Source organism: Alosa pseudoharengus, unplaced genomic scaffold (genome assembly GCF_046254945.1).
Source record: "Alosa pseudoharengus isolate Yale_2024_CS ecotype anadromous, Long Island Sound unplaced genomic scaffold, YU_APseudo_1.1 YU_APseudo_1.1_scf_12, whole genome shotgun sequence".
NCBI lineage: Eukaryota > Metazoa > Chordata > Actinopteri > Clupeiformes > Clupeidae > Alosa > Alosa pseudoharengus.
In genome coordinates, this window is record NW_027468587.1 from 6,641,625 (window position 1) to 6,661,651 (window position 20,027).

The following is a 20,027-nucleotide window of genomic DNA, read 5'->3' on the forward strand; positions in this document are numbered from 1 at the left end:
CCGCTAGACAGGCGAATGAGATCCTGCTGGCAGTCAGCACACACATGGTAAGACTTGACATAGGCTGGACTATTCCAGGTTGTTGTGTAGCGACTGTCCATAGTAGGCTGTACAATATCCATCCAAGAGTCCCTAAACATCACCCAATCGGCATCACAAAATGAAATGTGTGACATATCGTCTGAAAACACCAAATCCGGAGATGCCAAAGCGTATAGCTTCACACTGCGATCTTCCTTGTCAAAAACATAGCCTCCTATGCGACCATCATTCAGCAACCATTGGTATTCCACGCCATCATTAGGTTTACTCAAAAAATTAACAAAAGTTTCAGGTCTCCTCCTCTGCGGTGCATAAGTCATTTCAGGATTCGATAGCTTGGCGCTAACAGGCGTGAGCGTAATCCGTCTCTTTGATTTTCCCGATTCAATCATGTCTGCCATGGTAAGTTCTGTTCAAAATCACTGCTAGCAATGATAGCTATACATCGCACACAGCTTTTATAATCTCAATCCTAGAGACAGGCCGGGGCAAAACACACCCACTACAAAAGGGTTTATAGATAGCCAGCTGTCTGCATACAGGCGTCACTACTCGTAAACAGCTCATTTACAATGTTATCAACACTAGTGTACGTAGGTAGTAGGCCGACCCCCCGCATGAAAGGGTTCACATACATTACACTCAGTGACAAGCCCGGACAAAACACCACCCCTACAAAGTTGAGGGGGGGGTCATAGACATACATTCCGGTCACCTATGACCACCATGAATTCGCTTATAAGGGTTATATTACATTGCATACCATTGAAGCCCGTCAGCCGAAATAGCTCAGTTGGGAGAGCGTTAGATTGAAGATCTAGAGGCCCCTGGTTCGAATCCGCGTTCCGGCAACACCATTTTCTTTTTTTTCTTTTTTTTTTTTTTTGTATTTATACCCATTTACCACAAAACATAATACAACTATTACAAAGTTTATCTGATCCCCCCATTATCCACAAAACACACATGGGGGTTTGGGGGCCAATATGGCCCCCAGGGGTTTGACATCAGTCACATGACTGTCACATGACACTACATCCAATATGGATGCCAAGGGGGGCGTGGCATTGTTTGACACCAGACACATGACTGTCACATGACTTTACATCCAATATGGCCGCCCAGGGGTATGACACCAGTCACATGACTGTCACATGACTCACAAAACAATAACAATAACAAACAACACGTGGCGAAAACCACATGGCTAATTTGCATAACAAAGAGGCGTGGCTAACACGTGATTTATGACGTTTCAGGGGCGGGGCTTATTTTTGACAGATAGTTCAGGATAAGGACTACTAGTGGGATAAGCAGAATAATGGACTTTTCTTTCTAGGTTCTCCAGCTGACTACTGGCAGCTCCACCATGTTCCTCTGAATGCAACTAAGACCTTCCAGATGGAGTTTGAGTCCAGCGGTGGTTTTTCTGTGGACGACATCAACCTGTCAGAGACTGAATGCCCCCATCACACATGGCAGATCAGGAGATTTGAAGAAGCTTTAAACAACAGTGCTCAAAACCACTTCCTCTTCAGTCCAAAATACTACTCTCGATGGGTACAGATTCCAGATAATGTTGCAAATGATGGAAGATCATTTTGGTGTCTTTTTCCGTCTAGTTTCTGGAGCCAATGATGACAAACTGCAATGGCCTTGTCCATGGAGGCAGGTGACCATTGTGGCACTGGACCAGAATGCCCACATCCAGCATCGCATGTCGGCTCAGATCAGCATGACCACAGACCCAGCACAGCTTAGACGAAAAGGGGATTATTCAGTGGTCATGCTCACAAGTTGAATACTACAAGTTAGCCATTATTCTTACAGAGCACTTACCTAAGTCATAATTAGATAAATAGATAGATAGATAGATAGATAGATACTTTATTGATCCCCAAGGGGAAATTCAAGAAAAGGGGAAATTAAATTTAATACTGTAATTCTCCTCAAATGACATGTTATTGGCCTTAAACCTGACCATATAATGGCGTTCGGGAGGAGCATGACTGAATTTGCCACGCCTCCTCCTTCAATCAGACAGGTTATTTATTCACAGTCTACCTCTACCTGCCAAAGTTGCAGCATCGGCGTCACTCCGCTCGCAACCCACCACCTCACCTTATGCCTCCCGTCTTCCATAGTTAAAGAATAAAGGGGTGTATGGCGGAATCCTGCACAACTACTGCCTGCGAGTTGACTCTTGCACAATCCTGCAAATCACTTCAGGACCCTGGCCAGAGACTTCGCCAAACATGCTTTTTTATTATGCTATTATATCTGTTTGCAAATTATGGAATGTGAACTAGTGAATTGGTTATTGACCTTAAACCTGACCATACGTCGGTCTCTTATTGAGTGCTTTTGCAACACATACTCACTGTACTAACAGCACTTAGATTAGTCGTAATTATTAATGGCTTTCTGCCCAATTTTCTTTCTCTTCAGGTGCAAAACAATCTGTGTTTTTTTGGGACAACCGGAGTGGTATGAGATCTCCAGACGAGACCCCTGAAAGAAACTATGTGACTGACGGATGGGGCTATGGCCTCTTCATGTATTACAAGGAGATCAGATCCAGAGAGGTCTTGAAAGGAGGTGACATGTTCCTTCTCATCACTATGCAAGGTCGGTGTCTAACAGCTCACAGGATTCCATCTAAGAGTAGTTTACCACAAAACCCCCGAGGGATGATGGTGTTTTGTATGTCTTCGCAATAGCTTTTTCCCTCTGACTACTTTTAGTCTTCCCTCAGAATAGTTTTGCATTCCCTCGCAATATTTTTGTGTTCCCCTTGCAATTCTTTTGACTTTGCGAGGCAAGGTACGCAAAACTGTTTGCGAGGAAATGGGCAACCGTATAGTGTGGCCATGCAAAACAATACAGTACCCTCCAGAATTATTGGCACCTCTGCAAGTTGCCACGTGAGCAACGTGAGATTTTCCTTTTTCTCAAAATAAATTTGCATCCCTTCAAGGTTGGATTTTTCCTATTTTTTCATTGTGAGATTACAATAAATCACCAACAGATTATTTTTTATACCGGTTTTTAGTCATCTTTAACAGAGGTGCCAATAATTCTGGAGGGTACTGTAGCACCAATATGTAAAAGCAGGTAAAACAAATCAATAACTAAAAATCGAAAAAAAAATCCTTCTTTGACCCTTTGGGGGCTCCATAGTTTACCACATTGAATATTGATTTTTCTTTTCACTAAACCTTCTTTTCTGTAGATATTTCATCCCTGGACCACAGTCACTCCCTTCCATGCCCCAACATACCACTGCAGACCTTCACTCCGGTTCCCCAGGATCCAGCAAGGAGCTCCAGCTAATTCATAGGCAAGAGCTATGTAAGCAGTTAGAATAAGAACCAGGGATACTCACATCATTTTAAATGAGGTGTCTGCATATGTGATATGTATATCTACTTCACTGACTTCCCTTCAGTAGTTCAGTAGGCTAAGTTCACAGAAATGAACTTCAGCTGAGCTAATGTTTTCACACTCTAACATGCAAACTATGTGTTGAAAATAACACAGCTTCTATCTCTATGTCCAGATAGGGACAACACACATTTGTTTTAAGAATGAAGAAACTTTCATGATTCTTATATAAACTAACTTTCAAGAGTCTTATTTAGTTTGTGTGATATTTTCATGCATTATGACCCTAAAATAGTTGACAAATGATGATTACATTTTAAATGCATGTGTGTCAGTATATTAAAGATATCGATGTTAGTGTATGTGAAGGAGCACTTGAGTGTTGTCCAATTTATTACTTTACACACACAAAAGAGGTGCATTTCTGCTGAACACAAGTCAATACAGCACACAATGCACTTCTTTAATAATAATAATAATAATACATTTTATTTGTTACATAGCGCCTTTCAAGTCACCCAAGGTCGCTTTACACACTAGACATTGAGACAAAATGCCAGACGGAGCGGCGTAGTCGCCAGCGTTCCCGTGACATCAAGACAAACAAACAAATTTACAAAAGACGCACAAGACAAAAGATGCTTGATGGAGCGGCGTAATCGCCAGCGTACCCGAGACACCTAACGGTAGACATATAAGACAGACAACAAACAAAAATTAACAAGTAATAAAATAAATAAATAAATAAGAAATTAAAATAAAGAAAAGTCCGTGTTAACTTAACGTTAGTCCCACTCAGTCCAATGGCAATGATATGTACAGCTGTGTCTTCAGACCAAACCGGAGGATTTACACTCTGCGTAAGGGTTATAGAATGCTGACGAACATTGTGCATGTTGTACAGAGTGAATGTAAAACCATTTTAATAAACTGTTTATTCAGTATCAGCACTTTTCCCCTAGTTAATTTATGAAACTTTAAAATAAGTTCCCCCTCATGATTTTGCCTTTGACATGACACATTTCTGCAGTATAATATAATTGTTTGTCCCTTCGTTAATGGGTTTGTCATCAATATTGTTCTCTCATAAATGTTTTGGCCCTTCATGTAGTATCTGTTGTATTGGGTGTACACTTTAGTCACAACAACTGCTCACAGTCAGGAATGTTGCTATGTGATTCCTTCAGTACCATAGATAATGACAGACGTCCCCCTTGTGGACAGAATCTTCTACATTGAATCTGCTACAATTAGCGCCCCCTCCTGTCCATGCTCAATAGTACATCATCCCATGTGACCATTTCCAGTTACACTTACAGTAACATGCATGCAATGGTTCATTCCATACAGTATGTTAATGTGACAGCATTATGTTGATCTTTTTAAACAGGTATGTTTTTGTTCTTAAGTAATGGGAGGCTGTTTTCAATTAGATTTAAGTACAAGCCTTCTCCTAAGAGCACAACACACTTATGCTTTCTACTGATGAAACTTCAGCTTTGTAATGTGTTATCATAGCAAAAACAAAGTGCTTTAACTGAGAATTCATTTACACACACACACAGAGAGAGAGAGAGAGAGAGAGAGAGAGAGAGACTAATTGGAACAGTGCAGTTTCCCCATTCACCAACATTTTCATGAAAATGGATATTACTTCACAATAATCAGTTCACACCTTCAACAAAGCTTTACTTTGTACTGTGTTCTCATCAGTAAATGTATAATCATCCACCCCACAACTGTGTTGAGCCCAATTATTTCAGTAGACAGACTCATTTTTTGTCTGTGTTTATGTGCAAGCAAGTGTAAACGATGTGACTCTGGGTCCTCCACAGTATAAAATATGGCTTGAAAAAGACAAACAAGCAAAAAGTTCATCCAGCTGTGCATGGGTTCTGAATATGCTGCGTTGCGATAAATCATCCCCCACTGTAATTGGCTCATTCACTCTCTCACTCTCCACCTCAAGCTGGTGTATGGTGAGCGTTCTGGTGCTTTATGGCTGCCGTACATCACCCAGGTGGGTGCTACACATTGGTGGTGGTTAATGAGGTCCCCCCTTCCCTGTAAAGCGCTTTGTGTGTGAGTGAGTGTTGTTTTTGTTGTTGTTGCCAGAGCCGGGTCTGACTGCGCAGGAGCCCTAGCCCGAGATTTTACTTTGGTGCCCTCAGTCTCAATTTTGGTCTCATCAGATCAACAAACCTTCTTCCATTTGACCTTGGAGTCTCCCACATGTCATTGTCAACTTTAGTCGAGATTTACTAAGAGCTGTCTGTGCCACTCACTCATAGAGCTCTGACTGGTGAAGAACTTGGGCAAAAGTTGCTGTATGCATTTCTCCAATCTCAGCTGCTGATGCTTTTCATTGGGAAAAAGTTTTTTTCCAATGCCTATGAACGTTAGGTATGCACCTGACATATGTTAAAGGAATGTTGAGAAGCAACATTCTTGCTCATTCTTGTTCATCTTGTCAATCTTGGTCTGGTTCACTGATGAACTTAAAAACTCCAGCAGACCTTTGCAAGTGCCATTGACACATCAGTGTCACGCAAGTACCTTTATGGAAACAGTCGGATTCAAAATTGAAAACTCTACTAAAAAGGTAAATAGAAAACAACATGATCACTTCTATATCAAATCAATTCATGCAGAGTGTAAAATCATAAAATGTAATTTTTTTATTTTTTTTATCTGTTCTCTAGGAATATGTATGTTTATATTTGGCTTACGATGACTATCGCTGGTACAGCAGCATTGTCATTGGTAAGTGTGTAAAAACCTTAGACAGTTTTCTTTTTTTTTCATTTAATGTAAAATGAATTAACCACAATTTTCTTTTTACTTTCATGCAGCCACAACCAGGTCAAATAGGTAAGTTTAAGATATAAAGCCAACAAAATGTTGGCATCATACAATTAAGATGGTCATTGTCTTTACAGTCAGGTGATCCGTTTTCACAAGAAAAGCATGCAATATTATCTGCTGCTCTTACAATTCCTCTGAAAGATCATACTTCTAATTAATGTTTTCCTTTAACTCTTCTCTCTTTGAAGGCATTGAGAAGCTGGACATCACGAAGATTAACAAAGGAACGGCTAATTCACAATACACTACAATATACTTTACTTATTTTTAATCTAATTAGCAAATTATATTAAAAATTTTATATTTTTAAAATGATCTATTTACAGATTTGAACCTGCGTGAAGGTGACATCAAGGAGGTAAAATAATATTCTATTGCAGTGAAATTATCCAGTATGCAATGTGCATATACCTAAGATAACGTGTTACCTACTGTAGCCTACTAAAACACAGTTTAGGATTTCGTTTTTGGTTGAGACCAAGGTTTAGCTTAAGGTATTGCCATCCTGACTGAGATCACGTCAAGACAGATACCAAATAGATGTCAAAATAAATACAGTATATCACACCAGCCTTTCTGTTACTACACAGAGACCCAAGAGACTGCTTACCCAAATATAAATAAATACATTGCATGGAAACTTGAATTATGTGTAATTATATGTTCATAGACCTCTGAAGTTCGCCTACAAAAAAGCTGCCATCTTTGAGATCCGATATCTGGCGAACATGGGGATTTTGAATTATCGCACCTGTTTAACTCTCGCAGGGTCGAAAAGGTCTGAAATGCAGATGTTTTCCTGAACACACTTTTTTCCTCTGCCTTCGACTGGATACTGTGATCTCCGGTACGTGAAAGCAGCATTCTTTGGTGTTTGCTACCCAAGAGCTTGGCAAGTTGCATCGCAAGTAGCCTAGCTCTGGGGTAGCAAAAATCAAAGTGTGGCCTTCACGTAGCCTACTGGAGATCACAGTATCCACTCGAAGGCAGAGAACAAAAGTGTGTAGGCCTAGAGCAAAATGTTTGCATTTTCGATTTCGTCGCCCCTGTACCACGGAGTATTACAGACATCCCAACCTGCAAAAAGTCATTTCAGGGAGGTATCACAAAGCCCCCCCCCCCCCCAAAACAAACAAAAAACTTTAGCCTACTTAAATACAGATATGTTCAATAATGTCTAGTCAGTACACCAAATAAGGAAGGCTTAGATAGAAATTGTGAAAATAAAATATGTAGATTTTGGTAGTTTATCTTTTCATGTAGCCTTGACAACTATAGCCATCTAGTATAGGCCTGAATAATATGCACATGAATTGACACTTGTTAAACTCACCTCAACATGTCTTTTGCAATTGCATGGGCATTGCTAAAGTCACTGTTACAAACAGTGCAGCGTGCAAGACTAGGCCTATCATTATTTTTTACTCTTATGAGACAATAGCCTACCCTTTGAAATGGGTCTTACATTTTCCTTTTTTTGAGGCACTGACTCTGCCATGACGCTCCTGTTCCTATACACTGAACTGATTAATTAAGTTCGGGAGAAAAGAGATAAAAGCCCGCCTACACTAAAAACTGATTGGTTGATTTAGCGAAACAGGCCAATTGGGATGCTCTCTGTCTTGGATGCGCTCAGGCACACACGCACCACCCCTCTCTCTCCCGTCGTGTGCGCACTACACTCAGATGCACACACGCACCACCCCTCTCTCTCTCTCCCGTCGTGTGCGCACTACACTCAGATGCACACACGCACCACCCCTCTCTCTCTCTCCCGTCGTGTGCGCACTACACTCAGATGCACACACGCACCACCCCTCTCTCTCTCTCCCGTTGTGTGCGCACTACACTCAGATGCACACACGCACCACCCCTCTCTCTCTCTCCCGTCGTGTGCGCACTACACTCAGATGCACACACGCACCACCCCTCTCTCTCTCTCCCGTTGTGTGCGCACTACACTCAGATGCACACACACACCACCCCTCTCTCTCCCGTCGTGTGCGCACTACACTCAGATGCACACACGGTCTCGCATGCGCGCTCTTGATCGCTCACTATAGATTCCGGGAGATTTTGCCTAATTTGCGGGCGTCAGGGTGCCGCTATCAATATGCGGGAGACTCCCGAAACTTCCGGGAGACTTGGGATGTCTGGTATTAGGGCCTAACAGGTGTGATAATTCCAAATCCGGATCAAGATATCGGATCTCCTTATATGGGCAAAGATGGTAGCTTTTTTGTAGGCAAACTTCAGAGGTCTGAACATTCACCTCAATATTCAGCTATAATAAGAGTCATTATTGGACATCAGAATCACCTGTCTCATGCTGTCTCCAGGTCAGAGGGAGGAGCTCTATCTTGGGACAGCAATATCGTTGGGATTTGCCAGTGCCCTATGTGTTAGATGCTGGTCTTGGTGAGAAATCTTTGTAGGATGGTGATACATGTTCCACTTTACAAACATTGTTCACAATCAAAATTATTAATGTTGATCATTACATTGTGTACGAAATGTAATTGCTGGTTGTACCTGTTTATTGTACACAGACATAAATGCCAAAGGAGTCATTCTCAAAGCTTTTGAACAATTCAGACTAAAAACCTGCATTGATTTCAAGCTCTGGGATGAATGTGAAGCATTTCACATCTCAATTGAAAAAAAAAGCGGGTAATAACCTTCAGGTGTTTTCAATGATACAAGTATTTGCCTTTCGATCATCATGGTCATCTGAATCAAACAACCCATCTTTCTTTCAGATGTTGGTCATATGTTGGAAGACAGTTTAAACAGCAAACACTTTCCATTGGCTCTGGCTGTGATACGATCAGTACAGTTGAGCATGAGCTTCTTCATGCTCTGGGATTCTGGCACGAGCAATCCAGATATGATAGAGATGATCATGTCACAATCAAGTGGGAGAACATTAAATCAGGTTTGGCTCAGTAGTTTGAGACCACACAATAAGTTGGCTCAGTTTATGTCTAGATACAGTGGATGGATAGATGTGAATTCTCTGACGAACATTTAAATCCATCCCTCACTTGAAATAAAAACATTATGTGGCAACCTCATTTTTGTGACTCAACAGGGGAAGAACACAATTTTGCAAAAGAATTCAGCAACACCAGCAGCACCCAAGGCACACCATATGACTACTGGTCTGTGATGCACTATGGACAATATGCTTTCAGTAAAGGAGGAGAACCAACTATCATCACAAAGGACGCAGATTTTCAAGATGTGATTGGTCAGGAACAGGATATGAGCTCCCTTGATGTTGTGGAGCTCAACAGACTCTATGGATGTAGTAAGTACCCATTTAGTAATAATAAATGTAGCCGCAAGTGGCGGTGACAGGCCTGAGCACCTACGGTTCTGATATTTTGTAATGTAACACGTGGTGTGTGTGTCAAATGCACATATTTGATGTGTGTGCTAAATTTCATGATTTTTAGACATTGGAAGCATGAAGCATGCATCACTTACTGTTGGGTGTGGCTAATGCAGTGTACAAACAAAAGTTGTTTGTCCTAGGCAGCTACATGTACATACCTGCTGATTATGGTATATGTGGGCGAAACTATATGCCGACCAAAACACTCAATGACAATAATTATTTATTTTAGTGTCAACTGCATCGTCATACATGTGTCCTATCACATCTCTAGTCTCCCTGCTTCTGGAGTAGACGTGTCCTTCCTAACTATACTACTAACATTAAGAGATCAGTTTCCTGTATCAGAATATTACCAATGATTAAAGGAACCGTATGTAAGATTTTGGCCAAAACTGGTACTCTAATCACTTTCAAAATACTGTAGAGCGGTGTACACCGCAGATGTGGTATTTAAAGCTGAGCTGGCAACCCAGATGCCGAAATACTACTGACTTTGTGATTACTAGATAGGTGGAGGGTGGCGGATCAGGCTAAAACACAAATATGTAAACATCAACGTCAGTTGAGGGCTGCAACTTCACTTTTTTAAATGACAATATCCTGGCCGGACTACTGTTGTCAGTGATATAAGTATTTGAAATTAGCATGATTAATTGAATTACATTTCTTACATACGGTTCCTTTAAATACTGGCGTTTTTACTATGCCTCCTTCACATTTTCATCTACAAGTAGTAACCAAAACCATATGATTCACTTGTTGTTATACAAGAACAGAATAGAACTGAACAGAAATGAGGTCAGACTTGAGCTCAGTGTTTTGGATTTGGCCCTCCTCAACAGTCCCAGTTTCTCATATTCCGATCAGGGGTTTACAAGCGCCCTAGAATCTTTGATCAGAATAGCCGCTGCTTTACTTTTGCTGGAGAATCTACAGCAGGCAACCCGATTGACCATATAATGGCTGTTCAATCGGAAAAAGAACAGAATACACCACCCCTTTCATTCCAATTAAAATTTGAATTGGATCAGCAGTTTTATTCCGATCAAGGTGTAATTTGTATTCCGATTGAGCCATTATTCCGATTCTAATTGGATTAAAACTGTCCATGTAAACAGAGCTGCGGTATTTAAATGCAGTTACTCATATTGTATAATGTATTCTAAATACATATTCCCATTACGTGTATTCCATTACTCTCTAACACTGATGAATTCCATTCCCAGATCACTCCATCTCCTTCCTGGACCACTGCAGCTTTGATGAGGGCATGTGTGAGATGAGTACAGCTGGATGGGAGAGAGTGAGCCGAGCTGATGGAGGTCCCCAATCTGACCACACCTACCTGGGCATGGAATCTCAAAGTAATGCTCAAACACATCTACAGATTTGATGTCATGTAGCATCTATGTATTCCATCAATGGTAAATGTTTTACTGAGCTGATTTACCGATGTACCCTAGTACTGGGAACAAGATTCACTTCCACTTTTATCAGGTAGTCTAATGATAGAATTAGAACATCACAAAGCACATTGACCCCCTTTCATTTTATGATAGTGTAAGTATGTTGCTTCGGAGAAAGCTATGAGAAAGTTTAAAGGTACAAGTATGTAAGGGTAGCCTGGAAGCCATTTTAAGCCCGCCCTCAAAATTTGAGGTTGAGAAGTTCGGTTTCGACTTGTTCCATTGAGAAGCCTCTGAAAACTTGAGAACTGTGTGACCAATCATCTGGGGGGGCTTTATACGATGATGGATCAATGAGCAACCATAGATATGTGAGCAATGGTGCCTAGTAGTGGTGCGCATTTTGGGGCTTTTATCAGTGGTAGAAAAAGTTCTAAAATATTGTACTTTAGTAAAAGTACCAATACCTTCATGAAATATACTCAAGTACAAGTTAAAGGAATTATCCGGAGTAAAATGCACTTTAGATCAATTGACGGATGATTGGGAGTACACGTTGAGTTGACATCCAAATAATGTAATTCGGATTTGTTTTGAGAAAGTTCGATGTTACCGTTTTTAGTCAAAACTCGTTAGCCTGGAAGTGACGCGGGCATGTAATTTCGCCCGCTACAAAACGCTATTTTTATACCTCTTCTACAGTTCCAAACAACATTACACTTACGTGGTAGTGAGTAGAGGGTCCCTAAAGCCAAACCGAAGTATCCTGAGGTCTTTATGTGGTCGGATAGAGAGTCCAGAATGAATTTCATCAAGCCAGTACCTTTCCGGAAATGTTGCCATCTTTGCTGCCAGCTTCAGGGGAAAGTCCGTAGGAGTCGATTGCTGAGTGTGGAGTAACACGCTCTGGAAATTCTGAATTTCGTCGCCGTTTTTTTTTTTTAAAAACATAGTCCAGTATTTCTTTCGAAATTGAAATGAAGTTGTATGGACTGGACTATTTAAAAAAAAAAAAAAAAAAAAACGGCGACGAAATTGTGAATTTCCAGAGCATGTTACTATTCTAATTATGTTTCCCATTGTAATCGTGCAATTTGTAATGCTTTGCATGGACGTGCGCTGGTGTGCGTTCATGAATGATAGAAGGATGGTGCGTGCACCTGCCAATATGACTGTTGACATGCGCTCTTAAAATAGCATATGAACAACTCACCATTGACTTTAGGTGGTGTACGATAGCGATTTTTAGACAACGCGCCAGGCCCTTCCCTAGGTTATTAATTGCCACACCCCTGGGCGCAATGTTTAAAAAATAAACGTGCAAAATACCAAATTAAACTTTCCGCGGGTGAAAAACGAGTTTTACGCCATGCGCTGGTGCCCAAAATACAGCCCTTAGTCTGAACATACCCTTAATTACTTTTACTATTGACTGACAGGCAGTGGCGTCATGCCCATTGAAATTAAGGGGGCACATGCCCCCTCGGATTTTTCCTCCCTGATGATTTTTTTGATCATAACTTTGTTCCTATTATTCTCCATAATAAGCCAGAGCCTATAACAACTCAAATGTATTCTTCTAGATGTGTAATAAACCGTAGCAAAATAGCTGAGGACCGGTCAACATCAGCCCTTTTCCTAAAATTGGTGTCTGTGCGTTCCCGTAACAACTCACACGTGCATTGAGCTCGCAATGTTTTGCTTGTGTTGAACTGTTACCGTTACAAAAACAGATACAGTCAATGGTGTTGAAGTGGTAAGTAGTCTAGCTAAGCAAAAGTAGCCTAGTGGAATTATTTGTAGTTGACCAGGAAATTTTGACTTGGTGATCAAATAGTTAGAACTATGGATTTGATGTTGGCCGCGAATTCAGAGCATTATGTTAACGTTAGCCTACATGGTGTCAGTGTAACGTAGCCTAGGCTACTCTTACAAATATTACAAATATTTTACAAAAGTCTCCTGGTTCAATTGTTTCCAGTTTCATAAACGAGGGTGTTAAATTTGCAGTGACTACAAAATCCAACCTAATAACATTAGGCCTACCAAGGCATTGCGTTGGATGTTTCTCAACTTGTTCTCTTCACGTATCTGGCAGCTAATCCATGTAGTGAAAAGGGATAGACTACCCGTTCAAAAGGAGGCTTAAAGTTGTTTTATTTAAATAGGATCGCTATGACCGTGATGTAGAGGGCAAGAAAGTAGGTTATTATCAGGTCACTTGCTCATGATTTGCAGATAGCACCTTACAAATGAGGTAGCCTATTGCTTGCTATAATGGTAATGAAAAATATATTACTAGTAGTAAATATTTAGTGTTAACCTTACTCAGCACTGGAACCTGTCAAACTTCTTTCAAAGTCCATCATATGAATTAAGATTAAAATAATTTAATTTCTGAGCACCACAAAGTCAGACCTCAGCAACTTTTTTAATGTAAGATTGTTCTTAGGTCACATATCAATCAAATCATAACAACTTAAAGGTTGAGGTTAAGGTATTTCTGTCCCTCCCAAACTGCATTGAAATGGTATGTTTAGCAGCCAGAATTTCAAAATCTCCAGGGGGAGAAATCTCCGGCCCCCCTCTAACAGGAACCCACCCCCGAAAAAAATTGCCTGATTGTGCCCCGTCGGAATTTTGCCTTGCATGACGCCCCTGAAGTAGAGTATGCAAGCATGTGCAAGGAAAAGTATTACATGTGCAAGCTTTTCATGTTTATGTGCAAGCTTTCTTGATATAAAGCCTATGACGTGCCTCAAAACAGTTACATATTATGTATTAATGTATAAGGTTTGTTCATACTACAGCATATCATATCACCTTACCAGAGAAAAGATGCAAACTGTAAACGGTTCTTCTGTTTTATTTGCATGATGCTTATAAACATGATTTTGTTTGTTTAAAAAATAGATTCCAGCTTTTTCATGCATGCCAACACAACAGTAGGACAAGGAGAATTCTCCACACTCCAGACCAGGAGGTTGATTCCTAAAAGAAATGGCAATATCCAGTGCCTTGAGTTCTTCTATTACAATAGTGGGAATGAAACAGATCAGCTCAACATCTGGATGACTGAGTTTGATAGTGAAAATGACACCATGGGAACTCGCAGACTCATGGACCAGGTTACAGGTGAGGGCATATTGAATTATATAATTATGAAAAACAAATGCAAGAATACACTAAAAGGGAATATGGAGAGAGTGTAGACCTCTGCAAAGTCTATTTCTCACAGCACTGAAAACTATGTTGATGGATTTATTGGGTTCTTCCTTGGGACATGCTACACTTTTCCTCTTTTTTGTTTCAAGTTTCTTGAAAATCAGGCCAGTAGTTTTTGCATAATAATATGTGGGATCATTTTTATTTTTCTCATTGAATGTTTAGTATACCTTTATATACATGTAGTGAAATCTAATTGTCATCTCCTTACTCTGACCCTTGTGTTTTCTGAAACTCCTATGTTGGAATGTTTAGTTAAATTAACCCCTGTGTCACCGAACTGTGGGTAACCCTCAGGATGGGGGGGTCGTAAACATTTCTTATCTCTGTTAAAATACCAGATGGTTAAGTGATCACTGGAGGGTGACAACTTGTGATTTTCCATGGGTGTGGGGTAAGGGTATAAGAGTTGGCTTCACCCACAGATGTGTGGGCTTGTTACTTTGACATTTCATGTGGGTAACATGCTCCCGGCGTCGTGAATAAAGCTGCAGTCTCACACCAGTTGTCTTGGATTAATTTTGACCACACCTGCTTACAGATAAACATATCCTCCTAGGTGGAGGTAACAATGCTGGTTACATATATCATTGTAGTTAAGTCTGAACCAAATCAGAGATCTCTTCCTCTCTTAGGTTCTCCAGCTGATTATTGGCAACTTCACCATGTTCCTCTGAATGCCACTAAGACCTTCCGGGTGGAGTTTGAGGCCCGCAAAGGAACAGACAAGTCCAGCGGCGGGTTCTCTGTGGACGACATCAACCTGTCAGAGACTGAATGTCCTCATCAGACATGGCAGATCAGGAACTTCGAAAAACTTCTCAGCAACAGTCCACCTGACAGATATATATTTAGTCCAACATACTATACCAGTGATGGCTATAGGTACCAGATGTATCTGGATCTTAAGAATCCAGTAATGTCTGCATATATTCGCCTGGTGTCTGGGGATTTTGATGACCAGCTTCAGTGGCCTCTGCAGTGGAGGCAGATGACTTTACTTGCCCTGGACCAGACCCCTGACATTAGGCAACGCATGTCCAAGCAATTCAGCTTCACCACGGATTCAGCGAATGAATATGGTAAAAGAGGCACAACCCTCAATACAAATCATAACATTGAAAATGATGGATAATGTTGCAGTTAACCATCATAAGTTATCTAACTTATTTGCTGTGCAAAGTTGTTGATTCAGAGCTGATTTTCAAAAACAAGGTACCTTTTGAATCCTTGGATCAAGCCAAGTTCAGAGCATAAACCTCCGCTATATTGTATTTTCCGCCATTATGGATTTGATAGAAATCCCGAAAAGGTTTTCGAAAGTCGAAAACATTTTACAATCTTCATCATATTTGGCACAGATCAAGCCTCAGACAATCTAAAGGATGGGTTCAGTTTTGATAGTGTTCGTCTGTCACAGCCAATCTAAAACTTAAGTGAGAAATGAGGAAGTCACAAACAGAAAGTTAGAAACGCTTTCATTGTATCAAAACCAAATACATAACTTGGGACCCAATTGTGAGGATGCTCAAAAAATGTGGTGTTGTTAAACCTTTAGGGTGTGAAATGTAGATTAGGTTGCAACATGGCGCTTGATAGCCTCTGAACCAATTATAGGGCAGAACAGTTGAAATCGAGCTGGCAGGGACTACTCATTGTTCTGACAACTCTATGTTCCGACAAAAGCCCATTGGTCCGATAGCCTGTTATTCTGACAACACAAAGCCCATTGCTCATATATCTTGTTGATCAGACTGAAGTCTGAAGTAAGAATGAGAAATGGGATTGGGCCTTATTCTCATGTCTATTAATACCATGGGAGATCCCAAGGCTTAGACATGCCAACTTGTTAAGTCAATCTATTTGATCCCTCTTCCATGTTGGATTTTGTCATAGGGCGTAAAATAATTTCACAGGCTTTTGACCTGCATCCACCAAAATTTGTAAAGTTGATCATCAGATCAAGCCTCATCAAGTTATCTACATGGCACTTACATTTTTGAAAGCGCCAGTGACAACCAACCGAAATCAGCAGCAAAGTCACCAAAGAGGAAGTAATCTCTTAGGCTATGTTCAGACTAGGCTTATTTTTGGAAAAAAAAGTTGGCCTGGGCGTCATTTTGATTAGAAAAACCACTGGCAGCAAAAAGCAATTGACAGAGTCTTTTGCTGCCATAACAATGTGTGCTAATCAGGGGCGGACCTGGACACTTTGAGGCCCAAGGCAAAGGATCCCGAGGCCCAAGACCTCGTTCAGATAGCTAGTTGCTGCTATGGTGACAGGAAGCTGGACCTGCAGTCATTTGATTTTATGATGAGTTTATGAGTAATCATGAGGCAAAATATTTTTTCAATCTTTATTATGGATTAGAATATATTGTTTGGATGCAGTGATCATTTATTTAAAAAAAAAACGAAATACGATAGGCTACGGGGATGACGAGGCCCCCTGGTGGCCGAGGCCCCAGGCAATTGCCTGACCATGCCTAATGGCAGGTCCGCCCCTGGTGCCAATTAAGAGTTAATGTTAGCAAACCTGCTAGTTGTTCAAGCGACTGCAATAAAGACACGCTGACCAGAAAATTTGGGACACATTCAGTTTAACTCTGTAAATGAATATGGTGTTACGCCACTGCTACAATCTCCATTTCTGCTGGTTAGAAACGTCTCATTACTCAGCTTGTAATTGGTCAGCTGTCAAATATAGGGAGCTTTTTTCTTAGTTTAACTTTTTTCAACTTAAAAAATACGCTCTGAGCTGCAGAAAAAGAAAAAAAAACGCTGGCATTTAAAAAAAAGCTGAGGACTTTTTTTAAAAAATACAGTCTACTCTATAGGGTTAATGTAAATAGAGGCTGGCTGTCTATTCTGAAAGTAGCCTTATCTGGGTCAATCTTTGATTATTGTGCCTGATGTAATAACATTGAGTTGTCATGGCAACTCCTGCCTGCTGCTGAGATGCTTGGCCCCTTCATCAATGCTTGCACCTATATTTTGCCTGTTTCATGTCATGTACTGTACTTCACTGGAACGCCTTATTGAATGTTTGGATGTAATATGAAAAAAATGGAATGACATCAGTGTTTTTCCCCATCAACAGCAATAAATCTTTGGTACTACCCTACTTTATATGGAACATATGTAGAACCAGATGAGAGTGGTAAACTTCTGTATGTTAATTGGGGCTACGGCCGGACTAACTGGATGAACAAAGAGAGCCTTAGAAGAAGATCCTTCTTAAAGGGAGGGGACTTGTTTCTTCTTTTTGACATACAAGGTAACAGGCATTTTACAGAAAATCTATACTGTTTTATTATTAACATAATGAAATAGTGTGTTTAATATTTAAATTTCTTCCTTTAGACATTTCGTATCTCCTTCAAAATCAGTCATCTCCATGCGAAGTTAACACAAGGTAGAGAAACTATATTTTGATTCAACTGTAAATTACGGGTTTAGGGCAGTAACAAACACCATTTACCTGATGAAACTAATGCTCAGTAAATTCCACATAATATGGCAAAGCACAGTACAGTGGGCACTTTCTGCAGACTAACAAAGTCAATGTTTATGCTGCATATGTACATCTACCCCTATGTCATACCACATACAGTACATTTTCTTAGTAATGTGTCCAAACTATAGGAGTGCACTTATAATGAGGACAAACTACATGTACCGCATAAAGGTAGATCATGTGACCAACGCTTGGTGATGCTATATTATTCCAAGAAAATAAAGCATACAGTACCCTCCAGAATTATTGGCACCTCTGCTAAAGTTGACTAAAAAGAGGAATATAAAATCATCTTTTGGAAATTGATCTTAATGCCTTAAGTAAAAAAAGAGTATATATCTAACCTTTAAGGACACCAATTTTCTTTGTGAATGAATAATATATCATAAATAAATAAATGAATGTTCTTCCTTAAAATACATGGGTCATAAGTATTGGCACCCCTATGTTAAATTCCCATAGAGGCAGGCAGTTTTTTATTTTTAAAGGCCAGTTATTTCATGGATCCAGGATACTATGCATCCTTATAAAGTTCCCTTGGCCTTTGGAATTAAAATAACCCCACATCATCACATACCCTTCACCATAACTAGAGATTGGCATGGTTTTATTTCAGTTAGCCTATTATCTGGTTTTATTTGTATTTAGCTCAATGAGCATATATATAAAACCATTATGTGTCATTTGACATATAGCTTTGTGGTATGTCTAGATATTTAACATAGTGTGCCAGAGTGTTTCATTTGCATAGGCCACACCATGCGGCAGTCATATTATGTACCGCTATGCAGTACATCTAGTTATTTAATGTCCGTTTTCATCACTTCTCACTTCAATCATTTTGCCTTATAGTTCCACAACTCCAGCTGCCACCACAGGAGGCGACAGGTAATTCAAATTTGTTGTAATACATAATATACCCACAATGAAATCTGCACTGAATGAAAAATAAGATTGCAGTAGACATCATTTATCATCAAAAATCTTTGGGACCATCTTTCAATGGTTTCAAATAGATATCTTCTGGAATGTGTACGCATTGAGCACAACAAGAGCTAGCAGCAATATTTAAAGAACACAAATGCACTTTAGCTAAACTTTAGAAACCAACTTTGTATGTTTGAGTGTGTGAGGAGGGCAGCTGACAAATGAGGGTTTTTATCTGAGCATTGTCCCATTTAATCACCCCTGAAAGACAGCTAACCTCATTTCATGTAACTCATGCCCTTTCTTCACCTTTATGTGTTAATCTGGAACTAGCAGCAATATTTTATGACACACTTTATGCACACAATTATGTATGTAATTGGGTATGTTTGTATTTTAATTTTACCAAAATCCCATCACAGCACAACAAGAGTCACTACGGAGGAGACCAGCTCTACCACAGAGGATGAGAGGTGAATTAATAAGCCACTTCTATGCTTTGGTGTTGCATTATCAGAATGGAATTTATGATATAATAACATAATATTATGAGGCTATGTAACATATTTTCCAATATATTCCTTTGTTTTCAATAGATGCGAGGACATTTTTTGTAGTGCCTGTTCCAAGATGTCTTTCTCTCCAGTAATGCTGGTGGTGACATTGATCTTGTTTTTAAGTGTGTGATCACTGGATCACTGTCATTAAATCTCAACTGATGAGATCTCAACTGATTTAATGACAGTCTATGCACGTAGATTTACCTTTAATCCATGTCAATGCTAATCTTATGGCCTGAGTGTACTCCTGCAGATACGATCTGCTGACAGTCTATGCATGTGAGAATGAGCACTGGCTGTACAGACAGCCGTGCTGCACCAAAGTTTTGTGTCCATACAGAATTTTGCATTGACTATGCCTGACATGCATATTTCCAAGCACTGGTTCAGGTCAAGAGAAAGCACAATCTGTTTACACTAATTATACTTTCATGCAAGGGGACTTGGAGTAGACATTTTCATTTCAGTGTTTGCTCCCCTGGGATTAAAACTAAAACAGAGACTGGAAGATAGTTATTTAGTAGAAGTTATTTTATGTCATGTTTCAGTGAATTATAGCTAATTAGACAAAAACAATGAATTTGCCATAGATTTACTCAATGCAGTGATACTATTTGAAACCCTGTTTGGGTGACATGACTCATGCTGCCGAAAGGCGTATCTGCAGTAACAAACGGAGTATATTTTGGTAACAACAATGC

The 20,027-nt window shown here is 40.1% G+C and overlaps 1 protein-coding gene, 1 long non-coding RNA gene and 1 other non-coding gene across 3 annotated transcripts; all 3 read left to right on the forward strand.

Moving 5' to 3' along the window:
- Positions 1-820: 820 nt before the first annotated feature.
- trnaf-gaa (transfer RNA phenylalanine (anticodon GAA)) lies at positions 821-893 on the forward strand. Its single transcript has one exon. It is a non-coding gene; the product is annotated as a tRNA-Phe (tRNA).
- Positions 894-5,986: 5,093 nt separating this feature from the next.
- LOC143118587 (meprin A subunit beta-like) lies at positions 5,987-15,457 on the forward strand. Its single transcript, XM_076279617.1, has 10 exons — positions 5,987-6,028; positions 6,129-6,189; positions 6,609-6,649; positions 8,631-8,709; positions 8,841-8,961; positions 9,051-9,226; positions 9,383-9,601; positions 10,918-11,055; positions 14,011-14,232; positions 14,958-15,457. The coding sequence occupies exons 1-10, from the start codon at positions 5,987-5,989 to the stop codon at positions 15,455-15,457; spliced, it is 1,599 nt and encodes a 532-aa protein (XP_076135732.1).
- A 2,101-nt stretch (positions 15,458-17,558) lies between these two features.
- LOC143118830 (uncharacterized) lies at positions 17,559-19,826 on the forward strand. Its single transcript, XR_012986218.1, has 5 exons — positions 17,559-17,599; positions 17,686-17,737; positions 18,692-18,727; positions 19,189-19,239; positions 19,363-19,826. It is a non-coding gene; the product is annotated as an uncharacterized LOC143118830 (long non-coding RNA).
- Positions 19,827-20,027: the final 201 nt, after the last annotated feature.